The 17,068-nt window shown below is 38.7% G+C and overlaps 1 protein-coding gene across 1 annotated transcript; it reads right to left on the reverse strand.

Moving 5' to 3' along the window:
• Positions 1-10,482: 10,482 nt before the first annotated feature.
• HESX1 (HESX homeobox 1) lies at positions 10,483-16,925 on the reverse strand. The gene is made up of 6 exons (XM_059856944.1): positions 16,109-16,925; positions 14,890-14,991; positions 12,376-12,634; positions 12,062-12,267; positions 11,653-11,754; positions 10,483-10,731 (listed from the first exon to the last, which is right to left on the reverse strand). The coding sequence occupies exons 3-6, from the start codon at positions 12,587-12,589 to the stop codon at positions 10,633-10,635; spliced, it is 621 nt and encodes a 206-aa protein (XP_059712927.1). The 5' UTR covers positions 12,590-12,634; positions 14,890-14,991; positions 16,109-16,925; the 3' UTR covers positions 10,483-10,632.
• Between the last annotated feature and the right edge of the window lie 143 nt (positions 16,926-17,068).

A 17,068-nucleotide genomic window follows, 5' to 3' on the forward strand; every position in this document is an offset into this window, starting at 1 on the left:
CGAACGGCAACAATGGGAGGGAGCGGAATCTCTTCCGGCTGCTTTGCCTTGCACCCTTCCCGGGGAGCGGAGGGGCTCCCCGGGACAGCGGCGGGCTGCTCCTGCCTTCCTGCAAATCTGGGGATCAAGCCGATCCCATCTTCGTTCCATGCTGCGGTACCATATTGCTGATCCACTCACTACATTGCAAGGAAGAGAGGCATCAAGGAAGACCAGTCATAGATCTTTGACATGATTTCATGCATTACAGAATCACAGAATCACAGAATCAGTTAGGTTGGAAAACCTCTGAGATCATCAAGTGCCATGTCCAGTCTTTCCTTAAACACTTACAAGGGACAGTGACTCTTCGGTCTCCCTGGGCACTCTAATCAGCCTTACTGTGAAGAAATTCCTCCCAATGTCCAACCTCACCCTCCTCTGGCACAGTTTAAGGCTGTGTCTTCTTGTCCTCTTACTGCCTGGGAGAAGAGACCCCACAGGCTGCAACCTCCTTTCAGGTAGCTGTAGAAGGTGATAAGGTCACCTCTAAGCCTCCTCCAGGCTAAACAACATCAGCTCCCACAGCTACTCTTTAATTACTCTTTAATTAAGGAGACAAGCTGGAAGAATATACTATCATAAAATTTTCAATTGTTGAAAATGCAAAGGAAGTCATACGTGGCAATAAATATTTCAACTTTTTCAACTGGAGTTAATTCTGACATTACATGCTTTGATGAAAACACTTTTCTTTAAAATAAAATAAATCGCATTTCTGATAAATATCAAATGCAAGGTGGTCTAATGTATCAGTAAATTACATCAATTTCCTCCCCTTTGCCTCAAAGTCATGTAAGAGACAGAGCAGCCCAAGGCTCCTCCAAGGCACAGGATGATTCAGCTTGGAAGAGAGCTCAGGGGTCACTAGGCCTAACCCCCTGCTCAAGGTAGCCCTAACTTCAGTTTCAGATGAGACAGCCCAGGGTCTTGTCATACATCACTTTTACATATCACTCAACTCCAGTTATTTTGAAAACCTTGATTTCAGGACATTCTGTTTGCTATGATTGATCTTGGACAAAAACATCATCCTAATGGAACAGACAAACCCATCGATATTTCATAAAAGACATTAATTATAGTTTGGATTAAAATAGTATGTAAAACCACCACTAAGGTAATCGGTTGAAAGGAAACATGACCAGCTGGTAATTTTTAACTACTATTGGTTTTGCACCTATCATAGGTTTTCCATCCTTTGTGACTAGTGGTGAAAATAATATGATAAACCTTTCTTAAACTGTTTGTTTAAGTTGATGGATCACAGCCCTGGCACTCAGTTACCTTTGAAAACAGGTTTGTGACTTTAAGACGGCTATCGCCCTCCATTACGACATGAACAGAAATTACATTTTTTACATTAAACTTCTTTTTTTTTTAGCAAAAAAGTGGAGATTAGGCCATAGTTCTTTGCTGCCCTGGGATCAAAATGTTCTTACTTTTGATCTCCATTGCCCCTGCAGGCTGGAATTCTGAAAATGGTAATATTAAGTCTCTAGGTGGAATTCCACTGATTTTATAATGAGATGTTTTTGATGGTCAAGTACATCCAGGCCAGAATGGAAGTGTTGCACATTTTCTCACTGTACACCACACACTTCTGTCTGGGTATTCCTGCTTTACTTTCTTCTTGCATTACTCAGAAGTCATCTAACAGGCTTGAAAACTATATGAGCATTTTTATTTTTAATCAAGTCAGGCTGCATAAAACCTGTAAATAACTAGTCCTTTTATGTTTGAATGAATTACAAAGGACATAAAATACCACAGCATCATGGCTAAAGAAAGGAAGACATTTGTACAGTTCATTTACAGGTCAGTAAATACCTCTGCTTCCCATAACCACCTATGACAAGCAAGAATTCCCTGTTGAACATAATGCCATAGATGTGCAATTAAATCTTCTAAACCATGGGGGAAACTGTTTGGCTTTTTCTGTTAACTGAGATCTAGATTGCTGGAGAAGCTGTAATTTTTAAGTGAAGACAAAATTAGCATTATCTGAGCTATTGATGTATTAGCCTATGATGTTTTTAACAAAAACAGACACACAACAAATAGTGCCAATGCCTTGCTAGCAGAACAACTGAAGAACTCACAGCTGCCACTGGTTACACTGGCAGTATCCAGAAAGCAGCAAAATGATTGGTCATATTTACTGAGAGCTCAAACCTAGCAGCACAAAGCAAAGATGCCACCTGACAAAACCAGCACTGATACTTCCTTCCCAACAGTTCAGCCTAAACTAATAACAAATGACACGTCTGAAAAACAATTCCTCCATGCTGCCACCCTGTCCAACTTATCCTGTGAGTGCACTGGCTGAACACAGAAGTATTGCATTGCTTCAGATCCATTTAGTATAATTTCCACTGAATTCTTTGGTGGAAAACAGTAGTGGAGAGGCAGGAATCAAATAACTGCAGTTAATGTTTCTAACTGGAGTCTCCAAACTGCTGTGAGCTCGTGGAAGGGCAAAAGTGGCTGTGGGGACTCTGCTTGTCTGTAGGTTCTTTTGTCCTTTTTACAACAGTCTCTTGTTTCTGAGTAGTATAGAATGCATAATACCCAAAAGTCATGGGTATCAATATCCTGCATTCTACAGCTGGTTTTGGTTGCCACTCTCCCGTCTTGCTTAAAGCTAAAAATCTGTTGTTTTTTTTTTTTCCTTCTCCTTTCTGAGCAGCTGTACCCAGATGGAGGAGACAGTGAGAACTCAGCAATTCCTATAAAAACATGAAAACTCATGGACCAAAAATTTCCAGTAATATGGGTAAAAACTCCCTACAAAATCTTTCTATTGCTCAGAGAAAATTAATTCTTGGATTTATATTCCATCCATAGTTCATATTTCTAGCACTGAATTCTCTCCCAAGAGAGACTCACCTTAACTGCAAAAGAAATCATTCAAACAGCTCCCTTTGGGGCAGAAAGCATGCATCACGCTTGCAGAGTATTCAGCTAAGTCAGACAATCATGACTCTTGCAATATCACAATATTGCAATAAGTCAGTAAGTCCTGTTACAGACAGACACTGCCCGCTGTTAGGAAAAGAGCATCAGATGCAGTGAACCAAGCAGACAATGTGCTAAAAGAGATCCCAGAACAGAAATCCCTCAGTGTGAGGGTCTTCTGGAACTTCATCCAGCAGATCGCTGAAGATAGAAAATCAGATCTTTTGAAAGTACCCATTTACATGAAATTGTCCCACTTCCATGGGGATGGTTTATCTATGGGATGAGCATGGAGCATAAAATAAAGGAAGAATCATCTTCCAGGATCAAACCTTAAGAACAAAACTAACAAGTGTGAAATGAATGTGGACACACCCAGCAAGGGCATGAAAATTTTCACCTGTGTCAGGGGTCACAAAAATTCTGTTTCCATGGAATCTTCTGTATTATAGCATGACATAGTTTCAAATCATCTGGCCAGGCCCAAGTGAAAGGTTATCAACTGATAAGAAAACAACCTCAAGCCATAAAATTGAATTGAAATTTGAAGCAAATCTATTGGTTATTACGAATACCCATCTTGTTAAAGGCAACTGTTAAATCATTATGCCTTGAGAAATGCAACAAAAATTCACAAAACACAGAGTTCTCAAAGAAAAATCTGTATTACCAGTCTCATTTTATAGATGGGGAAACTAAAGCATCAAGTCATAAAGATGCCTGCTTTTATGTCTTGCACACATGCTCAGGGCTAAACCAAAAATTAGATTTGGAGTCAGGAAAGACTCTGTGCCTCAGTAAGACAGGAAAAGACCCCTGTGTGTAGCATTCTTTGGTTTTAATTTGCTGCTTTCTGTTGAGACATACTCCACTTGCTAAGGTCATCCAGGCAGTACCAGTGGGTGAGCCTCCAGAACAATTCCACTCCAGTGGCTGCTGCTCTCCCAGGAGTGGCAGAGAGCACCCAGCAGGATGTCCTGGCAGCCAGCTGCCTCCTGCTGTGGCCACACATTTATTGGCACTTCTGGAAGAGCTGCTGCTGTGTCCAGATGGGAAAGTGGAATAGGATGCAAGAATTCTATTTTGACACTGCCAGCCATTTCTATATCCAGATGCTTTGCAACAGGTCCTGAAATGGAGCATCCAGTCCTCCCTGCAGCCTAAGCCAGACCTCCAGAATCCCACAGAGTGGACCACCAGGGATGCTTCTCTCCTGCTCACTTTTTTTTTTTTTTTTTTTTTTGTCACAGTGTCATGTTTGAGATTTCACTCAAAAATCTCAAGTCCATCTCCAGATATTTGGGGATGTTTTGAGGCTTGTAGAATTCAGAGAGAAGGGAGTGAATGGTCTTGTGACCTTTCTGGATGACTTAATCTCTTCTACAGGAAATTGCACTTAATGACCAGAGAAGTTTAAGTCCTATATTCCTAGAGGCTCAAGTCAGCATCAGATGTAGAAGTATGTTATGGTGAAAAGGAAATGACTGAACTAAACCAAACAGCTATTATATGAAAATTACTTCTGATCACTATCAAATTAACAATCTGTCAGTGATTCATGGATGCAAATCTTCATATAATGTCACCCCTCCCCAGACTTCACAGTTCCCTGCATCATGTAGACCCCTCCTTCTTCTACTGTCAGAAAATGTTTGTAGTCAAATGTCTACTTTCTGTATTTCTGTTTCGTTTTGAATCTGCTTATTCACATGAATATAATAAAGGAAGTTCTCTAAGATTATTCAACTTAGTGATGTGCCACCAAGCCCACTCCTCCCTGCTCCAAAAGCACACCAAAGTGACTCACCCTGTGGCCACATGTTGTTTCTGAGGGAGCAGGGCAGGGCTGCATCTTTCAGCAGCAGTCTTCTGTTACACTGGATTAGGGGTAATATGAAACTGCACTTTTAAAGAAGAGTAGATTTATGATGCAAAGAAAATAAAAAAGTGTATGGATGAGTCATTTTTCAATAAAAAAATCTGTTGAACTGAAATTATTCTGAAGCAACAACTGTATCCCCAAAGTTATCTATGTTTTATTATTTAACAACAAATGAATAATTTGTAATGTTCAATTTTAAAATAATGTATTTCTGCAATATAGAAATTTTATCTCAAACAGCTATTAAAAATCCAAACCAAGATCCTCACAATGCAGTTTGAATAAATGCCAGAAATTACAATGAAGTAACATCTTTACAAAAGTTTCCAGTTTTAATTCTACTCTCAACCCTTTCTTACTGCAGCACAATGCTTCCCATGCAGACAGCCTGTCATTTTCCTTCTGCAGGGAAATAACGGGGAGGGAGGTGGGAGAACAACCCTAACCTGATTTAATAGTCTACTGTGCAATTCAACAGCATCCTGTGGCAATGTCTGCAAAATTAATCCTAGCACACTAAGGGACCCCTCACTGAGCATAACCTGCCTTAAACCCTTTCCCATTTAACTGAGGGAGAGCTATTTGCTCAAGCACTTTAGGATGACGTCATTTGTTATTTGAGGCCAAAAGCTAAGGGTAATTAAGGCTAAAGAAAATGTTCTGAAATTTTTTGCAAATAATATGCATAGAGACACTTGTAACAGATACCACTGCAGAACAATAGAAACATGACTGGAAGAATTTTAAAAAGTTTGATTATTGTGCAACCAGTGTGGAAGAAGATTGGAAAGCCCTTTGTCAACAGCACATCATTCTACTCCCACAAGGGGAAATACACAAACAAAAGAAAATACCAAGGCTGGAGGCATATGGAAATTGCCTTTTTTTGTTGTTGTTTATATGATAAATATTCCCCAAAATATTCCAGTGTAATTTTAGAACACTTCATAACAGATTTATGAAAGAATGCACAGCAATTCTACATGACTGGACTGAAAAAAACAGAGGAAGGGCCCTATTAGGAATGATAATTGTTGCTGGCAGCTCTACCTCTCCAACAAACAAACTCATGGTTCTTTTTCTCTCTTTTCTCAGTCTGGCATATTATTTTAAAACACAGATTTGAAGCAGTTGGATATCAGGATTGAGTTAGCTGCTTATTTTTGGAAAGAGTAAGATAAATATGCAGATAATAACAGACTGAAATGCAGTTATCAAGATTTGTTAAGACTCCATGGAAAGTTAAAGCCTGTTAATATGGCAAACTACAATAGATTGATATTATTTCTTTCTAATTAGATTATACTAGTAGCAACCACTGAAAACACCAGTCCTCCTAAACAATAAATTATGATAAAACTAACTGCCTGGGATTGTATGTTTACAGAGGAAAGAAGGAAAATACTGGATCAGTTTTTTAATTTAAACAAAAACATCCCCAAGAAAAGATTTTCCATGTATCCAACTTAAATTTTACAGAAGTCTCAGCATTCTAAGGGCAGTGCTGATGCCTCCTGAGAATGCTTCCCTCTGACTTCCTTTCTCTGCCAAAATGAATTAGAGCAAACCACAGGAATATTGTCAGATAGCCACATCCCATAGCACACAATGGGATGCTACTCTGAAGTTAGAGAATCCTACAAATATTTGAATCATGACAGATGGATAACATCATATTTTTAAATATTTTTTAATATTTTGCTCTGACTGAATGCTTTGAAAAGCAATAGGAATGGTTAAGAAGTGCACAGTATTTAAACACCACAAAGTAATTTTTTATCCTTCTAATGTGATGAAACAATGAAAACTGAAAATCTGGTGGCAAGAAGTTTTTTGCCTGGCAAATATTTGCATTGACAACACTGTATTTATTATCACAGAATAATTACATTAGTAGATACGGTACCAGAAGTCATTCTAAGTTTTACACCATAAGGAGTGGAGTTATTCTAGAACTGCAGGATACTTTGTCAAAAGCTTTCACAGAATCATTTAGCTTAGAAAAGACCTCTAAGACCAAGTCCAACCTTTGCCCAACCATCACACTCTGAAGCAGACCATTGCACTCAATGCCACATCCAGTGGTCTCTTGAGCATGTCTCAGGATGGCAATTCCAGCACCTCCCTGGGCAGCCTGCCCCGATGTCTAACAACCCTTTCTGTGAAGAAACTCTTCCTGACAATTCCCTTCTGGAATGTGAAAATATTCTCCTACCATAAACTGACAAAGCTGGGCAGTCTTACAGACACAAAGTCCCAACAGCAGCCTAAATTCATTTAGAGGTAAGATTTAAAAGGTTGGTTGTTCAGAGCATCAAAAACATTACATTAAGCATCCACCCATCACTAAGTTCTGTTCAATGCTGAGCACTCAGAGCTTTGGAAAATCAGGCCTTGTACGTGTGCAGAACATCAATTCGGTCACAAATGTTGTGTAATTGGAAGGATCAGTCAATCCCCTGCGGGCATCGCAGAGTGCGGATTAAATCCCACAACGAGTGGGGCTGTCATTACTAAATCCAGCCTCTAGAGGACAGAAGCAGCCCAGCACTTTTCTAGGCAGTTCAAACACAGATTAAAACCCTTTCAAAATGTATGACTTTAGAGCCTGAATTTATATGGAAAAGCAAAATAAACAGCCAGCGATTTTTAGTGCAGAATACTTTATGAGCTATCTTCTTAATGTCCTTAATATGGCATCATTCTTAGAAACTTAATCCCGAGATATTTTGGAGTATTATTATGATCCACACAATAAAATTCTAAGGATTAAAAGTAGGAAATCTATCAATAATTTTTTTTCATTTTCATTTTATAAAACATAATTTTTTTATACAGACAAGAGAATGACCCATCTTAGAAGTAGTAAAATGTCATGGACTGGTAAAATAAAAATTCAGTTCTAAGAGAGTAAGAAAGGATCAGAGAAAAACAAGGTACAATAATTGAGTTGATGCAAGGTTATGGATTTTTTTTTAAAGGTCACAATGAGAAAATGAGTTTGAAACATATGCAATTTTTAAATTGCAAAGTCTCAAAATTTCATAGTGATTAATAACAAGACTAATGACATAGATAATTTTTAATGAAGGGGACTATCTTATTCCACCTGCCTACTTCTGTCCTTCAAGTCATCCTAGTGGCAGAGGAAAACCTGGTTTAGGAGCTAGGAGAGAAAAATCCTGGAACATAAATGCAGAAAGAAGAAATATTTACTTCTCTTTCAGTCTAGGTGTTGTATCAATTTTACTGGTCACACATACACATCCTTACAACATCCCAAGCCGAATGACCCTGCTTGAAATTCAATATCAAAAGCACTACCTGCACCTGTGTGATTCCATAACATACTCTGTTTGCTCAAGATGCTGAACTTCACAGCCACTGATTCACAACATGGATCAAAACACACTTTCAAAATCTATCCTTTCACTGCATTTTTGTTCTCTTTTTTCCAGCCTCCCCCACTGCTGTTCCTGCACAGGAAACACAACTGTCAGGTACACTGCCAAGGGAGCCCTCCATATTGCCACGACCAGACAAAGGACCCTGTGAAGTCCAGAGTAACACTTTTCAAGGTGGAAAAAAATCCAGCTGTATTTGAGAAAGTGATGGGCACAATTTAAACCCATGCTGGCCAAAGTAGGTATAAATGTAAAGTGAGAGGCTCTTTTTTGACTTGCTGATTCCTTTAGTCTGGGAAGAACAAACTAAGCCAAATGAAGCAAATAATGCAACTCTGCTTTTAAATTCTTTTCCCCTTAGCACTGTGTGGGACTCTCCTTGTACCTCACACTAAAGATCCTGCTGGTAACATTTGCTAATGGAGAGCAGGATACCAGCACTGGTGCTATTATTATTCTGCTACTATTCTACTGCTTCTCTTAAATTGCTTTGTCAGACTTCCGTCACTTGAGACAAGTTCCATTATAGCAGACTTTAGGTGTATTTAGGTATTTGCCAGATAATAGAGTAAGGTTCTTAAGCAATCAATCTGTACAGATTAGTCTAATCTGTTGCTGCTGGAAACTTTGTTTCCAGAAGCAAAGTAGACAATAGTTTCAGATTACCTGCAATAAGGTTAAGCTATGGGCAATATACGTTTTGAGGTGTGAAGAAAAACAAAATAAAAGAATGCATTCCCAATATTGTCTCTGCCTTTACCAGATCAGGCAGGTATCTGAATTGTGATTTCAATTTCTCTAAAAACTATTCCTAATGGATCTGGCTCAATTTAAATTGCTTTACTTGTAGTTCTCTTAAGTATTTTGGAATGCAGGATACAACAGAATTCAGTTAGGAATGTTATTTCCCAAATCCAAGAAAGTACAAAAAATAGTGTTTCAATATCAGATAAAAGTTTGTTATTTCCATATTAAAATAAGATTTCCAGGAGCAAAGCCAAGCAATTCAAGATTTTTAGGATTCTGCATAAAAGTGAAGGCAATGAACCAATGAAGATAAAAACACAGAAGGGCCAATAGCTGTCACCCAGTTAGTTCTAAAGAAATGCAGTTTTCAGTGATATTTTCCAGAAAATATAGAAATGTTTTTTATTTAATCTCTTGTAGCTCAAACTATAATTCAAAATACTAAGTAAGGACTGTCAAATCATCCCTCCCTTTAGCTTTACCTAATATGAGACTACATAAAATGATTTTTTCTATCACCCTATTTTATCAACTTACCTTTCATCCTATTGGACAACAGCTATGGATACAAGCATGAAGAAAGGAAGAGCAATACTTTGTCTGTTCATGAGATAACGTAGAATTTATGTAGAGCAAGAAACACAGGCTGGAGTCTCACTGAAGATCACCAGCACATGAGGCAAGTGCTTAGAGCTCTGCTGAACAAAGAGCAGCACCAACCTGTACTTAAAATGTTTCCTTACCTTGTGCCCATGAAGAAAGACTTGAGGGGTTTTTTTGTATATGGCTCTCCTTGACTTCAGGTTCAATATCAAATATGAGGATAATTAACTCTCATGTACTGTTTGATAAAAATGAATTCAACACCCTAAAATTAATGGCAATGATCTGGATATCTGGTCTGGCCCCACTGATCTGATCCCATGAAATGCTACATTCTGTCATTAAAAGATAATAGGGCAATTTCCTTAACTGGAACAGTTATACTGACGAGAGAGGAGATAACCAAGTTAGAGAATTAAAAAAGCAAATAACCTAAATTAATTAAAATTACATAAAAAGACTATAACTGTCAGCTTCTTTTAAATGAGCAAAGGTTAAAACTGAAGTCAGTTGAATATTAGTCCTTCCACTGGAGACACCTTTTTCTAAAAATTTACTTATTTATGAAAACTATTGTATTCTTTATAAATAAGCTATTTAAACTGCAATGCAACAAACTGTTTCCTGTAGCAAAATCTATTTTGCATACAGTTTATTTCAGATTTGAAACAGACTTCTTCTAAAACCATAAAGCTTGTCAAGTCATCTGCCGCAATTCATAGTAGCTGAAATTCTTGTGCAACCTTGCATTGTTTTAAACTGCAAAAATATCTCAAAATCTCTGAAAATACTTACTCAAATATATTGGGAAAGTTCACTTTTTCCACAAAAAGTAGATTAGAATAATACTTCAAGTATTTACAGTTTATTTGAATGAAAATTATAATAAACTTTCAAATCTGGGCATAAAATCATAATTACTATATCATTACTTAATACAGGTTCTGAATAATTCTTCATTTTCTGTAGCACTACTGTAACAGCAAGCCATCCTTCCTTCTATTCCAGCAGGCTGGAGGTGAAAGTATTTTTCACCATTAGAAACTGAGATTCTCTGTGTGATCTTTTCAGCTTTGCACGACGGTTCTGAAACCAGATCTAAAATGGAAAGAGAAGGGATGCTTTTCAGAAACACAGCAGTGGAAGCAGAATAATATTCGAAATTTAAAAGTATTCACACAGTATGACAACATTTTGTGTGACGACAGCAGTTTGCAAGTTAATACAAATTTAAAATCTGCAGATGACAGCATATCATCTGCTACCTGTAATTTTATCACTATAGACAAAGAAAATAATATCCCCAGGTTAACTGGAAAGTGAGATCAGCTTCACTGTAATTAATACAAAAACTGGTATTAAATTCAGTGACAGAATCAGATCCTGGAAGATCCTGAACATCTGGAATTCACACATGTCTTATGGTGCTATTTCTCCTGCTGCTTAACTATTTGCAGCATCAAGTTTCTCATCAAGCCCAATATAATACTTGCAACAAAAGCCTGATAAACAACAAAGGGAAGCCCAAATTCTTGTGTTTACAGTATGCTTCTTATCCCATTGAATTACCTGCAAATCAATAATTAACATTCCTGAATAGATTTTGCTTTTGGCCAGAGAAAGACATAGGTTCAAACACTGGTTTAACACATCTATGCTCTGCTGGCAGTCTCACAAATTATGTCCATACCTGTTTCAAATTTATTTCTCAAATATGGTGACAAGAAAAACATAAAAATTATTAAAGAAATTATCAAGTTCTGCAGATAAAAACTAGATATTAACAGAGCAGATATTGTGGAAATATTATAGAGATTAATTCCTCATCAGTGCTTTAGATTTCAGAAGGAATTCAATGGTTTCTATTTCACAAATCATTGAAGGCATGTTTCTTGTATATACATTGGTTTAAACTGAGAGTATTAACATTCTCATTACTCCTGTCAAACCACTTATGTATATAACCAGAGAGTACATATAGCTGGAATTACAGAAAAGTTCAAATAAATTTTTAATTACCTGGATCCTGTCTTCATCTAAATCTAATTTGCGAGCTAACTCTTCTCTAATATCAATGCCAGGGTAGGAGTTCATTTTAAAAACATTTTCCAAGACTTCAATCTGAGGAGATTAAAATACACTTGTTGAATAGTTAAAACTATGTTCATAGCAGTAATACATAAAATAAATAAAATAACAGCTTCGTTTGCTCAACAGGAGACTTCTGATCAGTGTTTGCACAATTCTGATTCCATGCATAAGCACAGATCTGCTGAAATCAGCAACATCCCTGTTAATTTACATTAGTTCCTGATTACATATCTCTCTGCTGAGGTACATCACACTGAACTCTGCTGTTAGAGGTTTCTTCCAACATTTTACTAACCTACATCATTACTCATTTGTTAAATGCTAAGGAAAGCCTTACCTGGTTTCTAGTGAATGCAGTTCTTGGTCTTCTACCCCTGTACCAGCTCAATTCTCGTTTGAAAGACAGCCTTTCAGTGACTGAAAAATATTTTTCACATTTCAAAACGTTTTCCTCTTGCGCTGGATCACTTCTAGCATGAAATAATGGATTTTCATAGCAAACAACAGGGATTTGCAGATGGGGATTACTGTCATCACCTAAAACTAGAAAGAGCAAGAAAAGGAGAGCTTCAGTTTACTGGTTTGTAGTAGAAACATGCCAGTATTTTTAAAGGGTAAAAGCTTAAGAGGTTACAAAACAGTCTGACTTACCCAAGCTGGTGCATGCATCCATCCAGGGTCTGTGAGGTTTCCCAGCTGGGATGCCATCTTTTTTCTGCTCCAGTCCCAATATACTCTCAATTGAGAAGGAGCAGTGTGTGGTTTTACTGTCGCCAAAGCCGGGCACCTTGTGCCGCTCGGGAGAGGCCGCCGTGGTGGCAGCACACAGCGAGGGAGCAGCCATGCCTTCGCCCTCAGCCAGCATAGCAGGGACACTGTACTTGCATTTCTCCACAAGGCCTCCTTATAGCTATGTTGACAAGGGGGTTGGATTTGTAACGTCATTAATTAAAATCTTTTATTAGAAAGTTTTAGCATGTCAATGAAAACTCTCCCACCAAGAGGCACGAGGAGTTAATTGTTTATTTGTTTGCAAGTAATTAGCAACTAATGGTGACACTAGGGGGGCCACCAAGGGGGACAAAAAGTGTTATCTCTCCTAACCAGAGCATCGACTTCACTTTCTCAAAAGAAGCTGTGCACAAATATAGTACTTCTCTTTTATTTGAAATCATTAATGTATAAAATCAGTTTTTAAAAAAACTTTATACTCTAATGGACTCCACTTACCTAAACATAGAAGCATGATAGGAAACCAGTCAAGTAATAAGTAATCTCATTTAAGTGAATTTCCTTCCAAGGAAATTTAAAAAATAATCTCTTAATGCTATTAGGGTAATCCCGATGAAAATGCCTCTGTTTTTTCATATGCATATGTAATGGTGAACGTGGTCAATAAAACAACAATAGCTTTTGGCATAAGGCACTGTGCAGTGGGTTGGCAGTGTTGTCAAAGCTCAGTGTAATTGCCTTCCAAGTGCCTGGATTAGTTAATAGGAACAGTTGCACCAACTATTTTAAATAATTCATGCATTCATTTTTCTTATTAAAATAACTTTGTTGCAGCCTTTTTGAAACATACCAGATGTGAAATTTCCTGATAATTCTTCACTACATAAAAGAAAAACTTCAAGTAATAAAAGCAATACACTCAAATTTATAGGTTTAAAAGATGCAGCAGTATTCTTCAATTCATTACTATTACATTTGTTGCAGGCAAATTTGTAATTCAAGTAAAACTTTTTCTCATAGATGTCTCTCCCTCCTTGTAGGTTTATAGCAAACAGAAGTATATTTAAATCCTACAGAGCCAACACTTAAAAATCACACAAAAAATTATGAGTCATGGGAAGAAAGGAGATAAAGGCTTTGTAATAAAGTCTGACAGAATTCTGATTTCATCCATTATAATAAAATACAGACTATAACATTTTTATATTCGAGCTCATCTGTCAGTCACACAACAGTTTACATCACATGCTCAAAAACAACTTTTGGTTCAGGACAAGAAAAGAAGGAATTTCTGTAGAGACACTATAAAATCAAGATTTGTCCAAAAAAACCCATGAACACGATATTTTTATTTCAGGACGAAAAGTTACCCCTCCTTCTGGCCTGACTTTGTGTTGTGCAGTAAGACAGTTGTCAAACCAAACTATTAAAGGAGTGACAATTCCAGAAGTGATCTTACCAAGGACACTTGTCACACATATCAATGGATCTTCAAGCAGCATGCATCCACCTGCAATGTTCACTTGCAAGATGAGCTCCAGTCACCATTTATGGACCTTAAGCCTTCTCTTGAAAACTGTATTTCATTGTTTTGGCCCAGTAATATTGAGCAATACTACCTTGCAACCCATTTGAATTACCTATAGACTTTTGACTAAATACCTTGGCAGGGGTAATTAGAGCCACACAGCAAACATTAAGTTGGGAATCCTAAGTAACCAATAACAGGAAAACTCACTGCTCCTTGGATATGCAAATCCAATCCTCTTACAGCATCACATACCTGATGAGGCAGGAAGCTAATCACCCTTTCAGACTGCACCAGTGTTTTTTGCCCAGGGACAGGGGAGTTCATCTCTTTAGGACATGGAGCTCTCGTTCAGGCTGCTTGCACCAGCTGAGGAGACCACACCAAGAGCCCTTGGGGGCTTTGGTCTGAAGGCCCAGCTCTTACTCTTGCTGCCTTTTGCCCTTCTCACCCACTGCTGGGTCACCTTTCACTAGAGCCTGGGCAACATTTTCAGCTTTTAAAAGGGTATAAATGGTATATATTATCTTTCTTCATACTTATCACACTCCAAAAATTCACCTTTCACCTCACCTTTCCCACAACCTCTTTACCCAGTATCTCACCACTTCAGAAGCCATGCTGTATAAAACTCTCTTTCAAATAGGTTTTTAACATGAATAACAAGTATTATAGTCAAAGCCAACTTCAGAATTCCGAAGTTTTTTTAAAGCAAGAATCCCTCCAAATGGTAACAGCAATTTACACAAAACAAAAGCAGTTAGCATTTCTTGGTTGAAGTAAAAGCTATTTTGACACAGGAAGATTAGTGAATGCAGGTAAATTCAAGGTTAATCCAAGGTTGCCACTGGCAAAAGTATGAGAAACTGTGTTAAAAAGTGGGAAACGCTGCAAATAAAGCCTACCTTACCCACGCAGCTACTTTGACCCTCCAGCAGGGGCAAAATGTTCTCTCCATAAGGGCACACATCTGGAATCCTCTGAAGATGTGTTCACTGCTCTTCTCTCTGTTGACAAAGTGCCAAGTGTTAGTTCCCCACATTTTCAAGACTTCTTAGCAGATATTTTGCAGAAAAAACAACAGCAAAACATAACAAACAGAAACCAACAACCCCTCCCCAAAAAACCCCAAACCAAAGAAAAAGACCAACCCCACAAATCAAAAAGCCCAAACAACAAAAAAACCCCTCACACACTAACAAAAGGTCTACAATGCTGAAAACAGTGTAACACTAAAACCACATTTAGAGGATGCAGAGGGATTCTTCAATTCATTACTATTACATTTGTTGCAGTCAAATTTGTAGCTCAAGTAAAACTTCTGGATGCCACTTACAGCTGTAAACACACAAAGCTAACTAAACCAAATCCACTTAAAGTGACCACCTTCCTGAATTCCACTGGGAAAATGATCTTACAGCACAAAACAAAGTAATTTCTTATTGCTATAAAGACTGCTGTAAAGCTTGGTCACAAGTTAACTGTCTCAAAACCAGAAAGCACATATATTTATTGGTCATGAACCAATGTTAATGTCCTGTCACATGGCTGCAGATACAAGACTTAGTCTATAAAACACCTTGTAAGATAACCTGAATTATTACCCTTATTGACAGGGAAAGGGAGAGGTGCTGTGACTTGCTTCAGTCAGATGAGTCACCAGCTGAGCTGGTAAATTAACTGACTGAACAGTATTAACTTGGAAATTTCTTTACCACTCCCTACAGGGAAAAACAAAACAACACGACAGCAAAAAAAACAAAACAAAACCAAAAAAAAAAGCCACCCACCACCCCCCCCAAAAAAAACAAACCAACAAACAAAAGCCACCTCAAAAATCTTTAATTGTTTGCAATTTAACAGACCAGTCCTATCCTTTATCTGCTTTAAATGGTAAATTACAACCTGATACAACATAAAGAATTGTCTCATAGCAAGACTGCACAATCATTAATCATTTGCTCTGCTGAATGACTTCATGTACTTTCTAACCTGGTCTTGGACTACATTCACTTGCTTCCAAAAAGGCAAAACCAACAAGGGAATAGGTTTTTGGTTTTGATTTTTTTTTTCCCCAGCTAAAAACTATCATCAAGTCTACTAAGTCTTGCGCTCTTAAACTACCTGAAAGGAGGTTGTAGCCAGGTGGGCATCAGTCTCTTCTCCCAGGTAAGAAGTGACAAGACCAGAGGAAACAGCCTCAAGTTGTGACAGGAAATGTTTAGACTGGATATTGGGAAAAGTTTCTCCATGGGCAGGGTAGCACTGACAATCACCATCCCTGGAAGTATTCAGATGTGAGGATGTGGCACTTGGGCACATGGTTTAGTGGTGGACACTGGCTTCCGGATTAATGGTTGGACTCAATGATCTCAGAGGTCTTTTCTAACCTCAGGGATTCTAAAATTCTAAGTAATTTCAGTGCTGAACCAGCTCACAAGTCCAACCAATGATCTGTTTTGATTTCACTGAGCCTTCACAGTAGTTTTAAGCATTTAAAATATCTCACCAACCTATGGCACCACAATTATTCAGTCTAAGAGAGCAGATATGGTTTTTCAATGTCTAATCAGAATTTCTCCTGTCTCAGATTAATGCCTCTTGTCGTCTCACTGCAAGCACAGCAGAAGTGACTGGCCTCCACCTGGGGCCCATCCACATGGCAGGGATAAGAGACTTGCCAAAAAGGATGCCCCAGAAAAGAGTGCTAAAGATGCTCCAGAACGGCAGGGACCCGACAGCGCTCCCTTACTGCGGAGCGGCCCTCAAGGTAATTGTCTGTGAGGAGACAACAACCCCCGAAGCACAGTCAGACAGGGCAGGAAAGTCACTTTGCTTGACAGCCGTGACTCGCACTGCCGGGCAGTCACCTCACCAGGACCCCGGCAGTCTCCGCCGCGCCCCCCACACGGAGCCGCTCCGGGGACTCCGCCGGAGCCTCGGCCCTGAGGGGCGGCGCGCGAGCGCGCGCGCGAACAGGCAGGCCCCCCAGCCAATGGGCAGCCGGGTGGTTGGGGAGGGCGGGCCAATGGGGAAGCCGGGCGCTCCAATGGGGAAGGCGGGCGCGCGGGGGGCGGGACGTCC

This window comes from Haemorhous mexicanus, chromosome 11 (assembly GCF_027477595.1).
Source record: "Haemorhous mexicanus isolate bHaeMex1 chromosome 11, bHaeMex1.pri, whole genome shotgun sequence".
Lineage (NCBI taxonomy): Eukaryota > Metazoa > Chordata > Aves > Passeriformes > Fringillidae > Haemorhous > Haemorhous mexicanus.

Coding starts and splice junctions, on each gene's coding strand:
- HESX1 (XM_059856944.1), bottom strand. CDS start 12,589: ATGCTGGCTGAGGGCGAAGGCATGGCTGCTCCCTCGCTGTGTGCTGCC. Junction 12,268..12,375: donor GGATGCATGCACCAGCTTGG/GTAAGTCAGACT, acceptor TGCTCTTTCTAG/TTTTAGGTGATGACAGTAAT. Junction 10,732..11,652: donor TAGATGAAGACAGGATCCAG/GTAATTAAAAAT, acceptor TTTCCATTTTAG/ATCTGGTTTCAGAACCGTCG.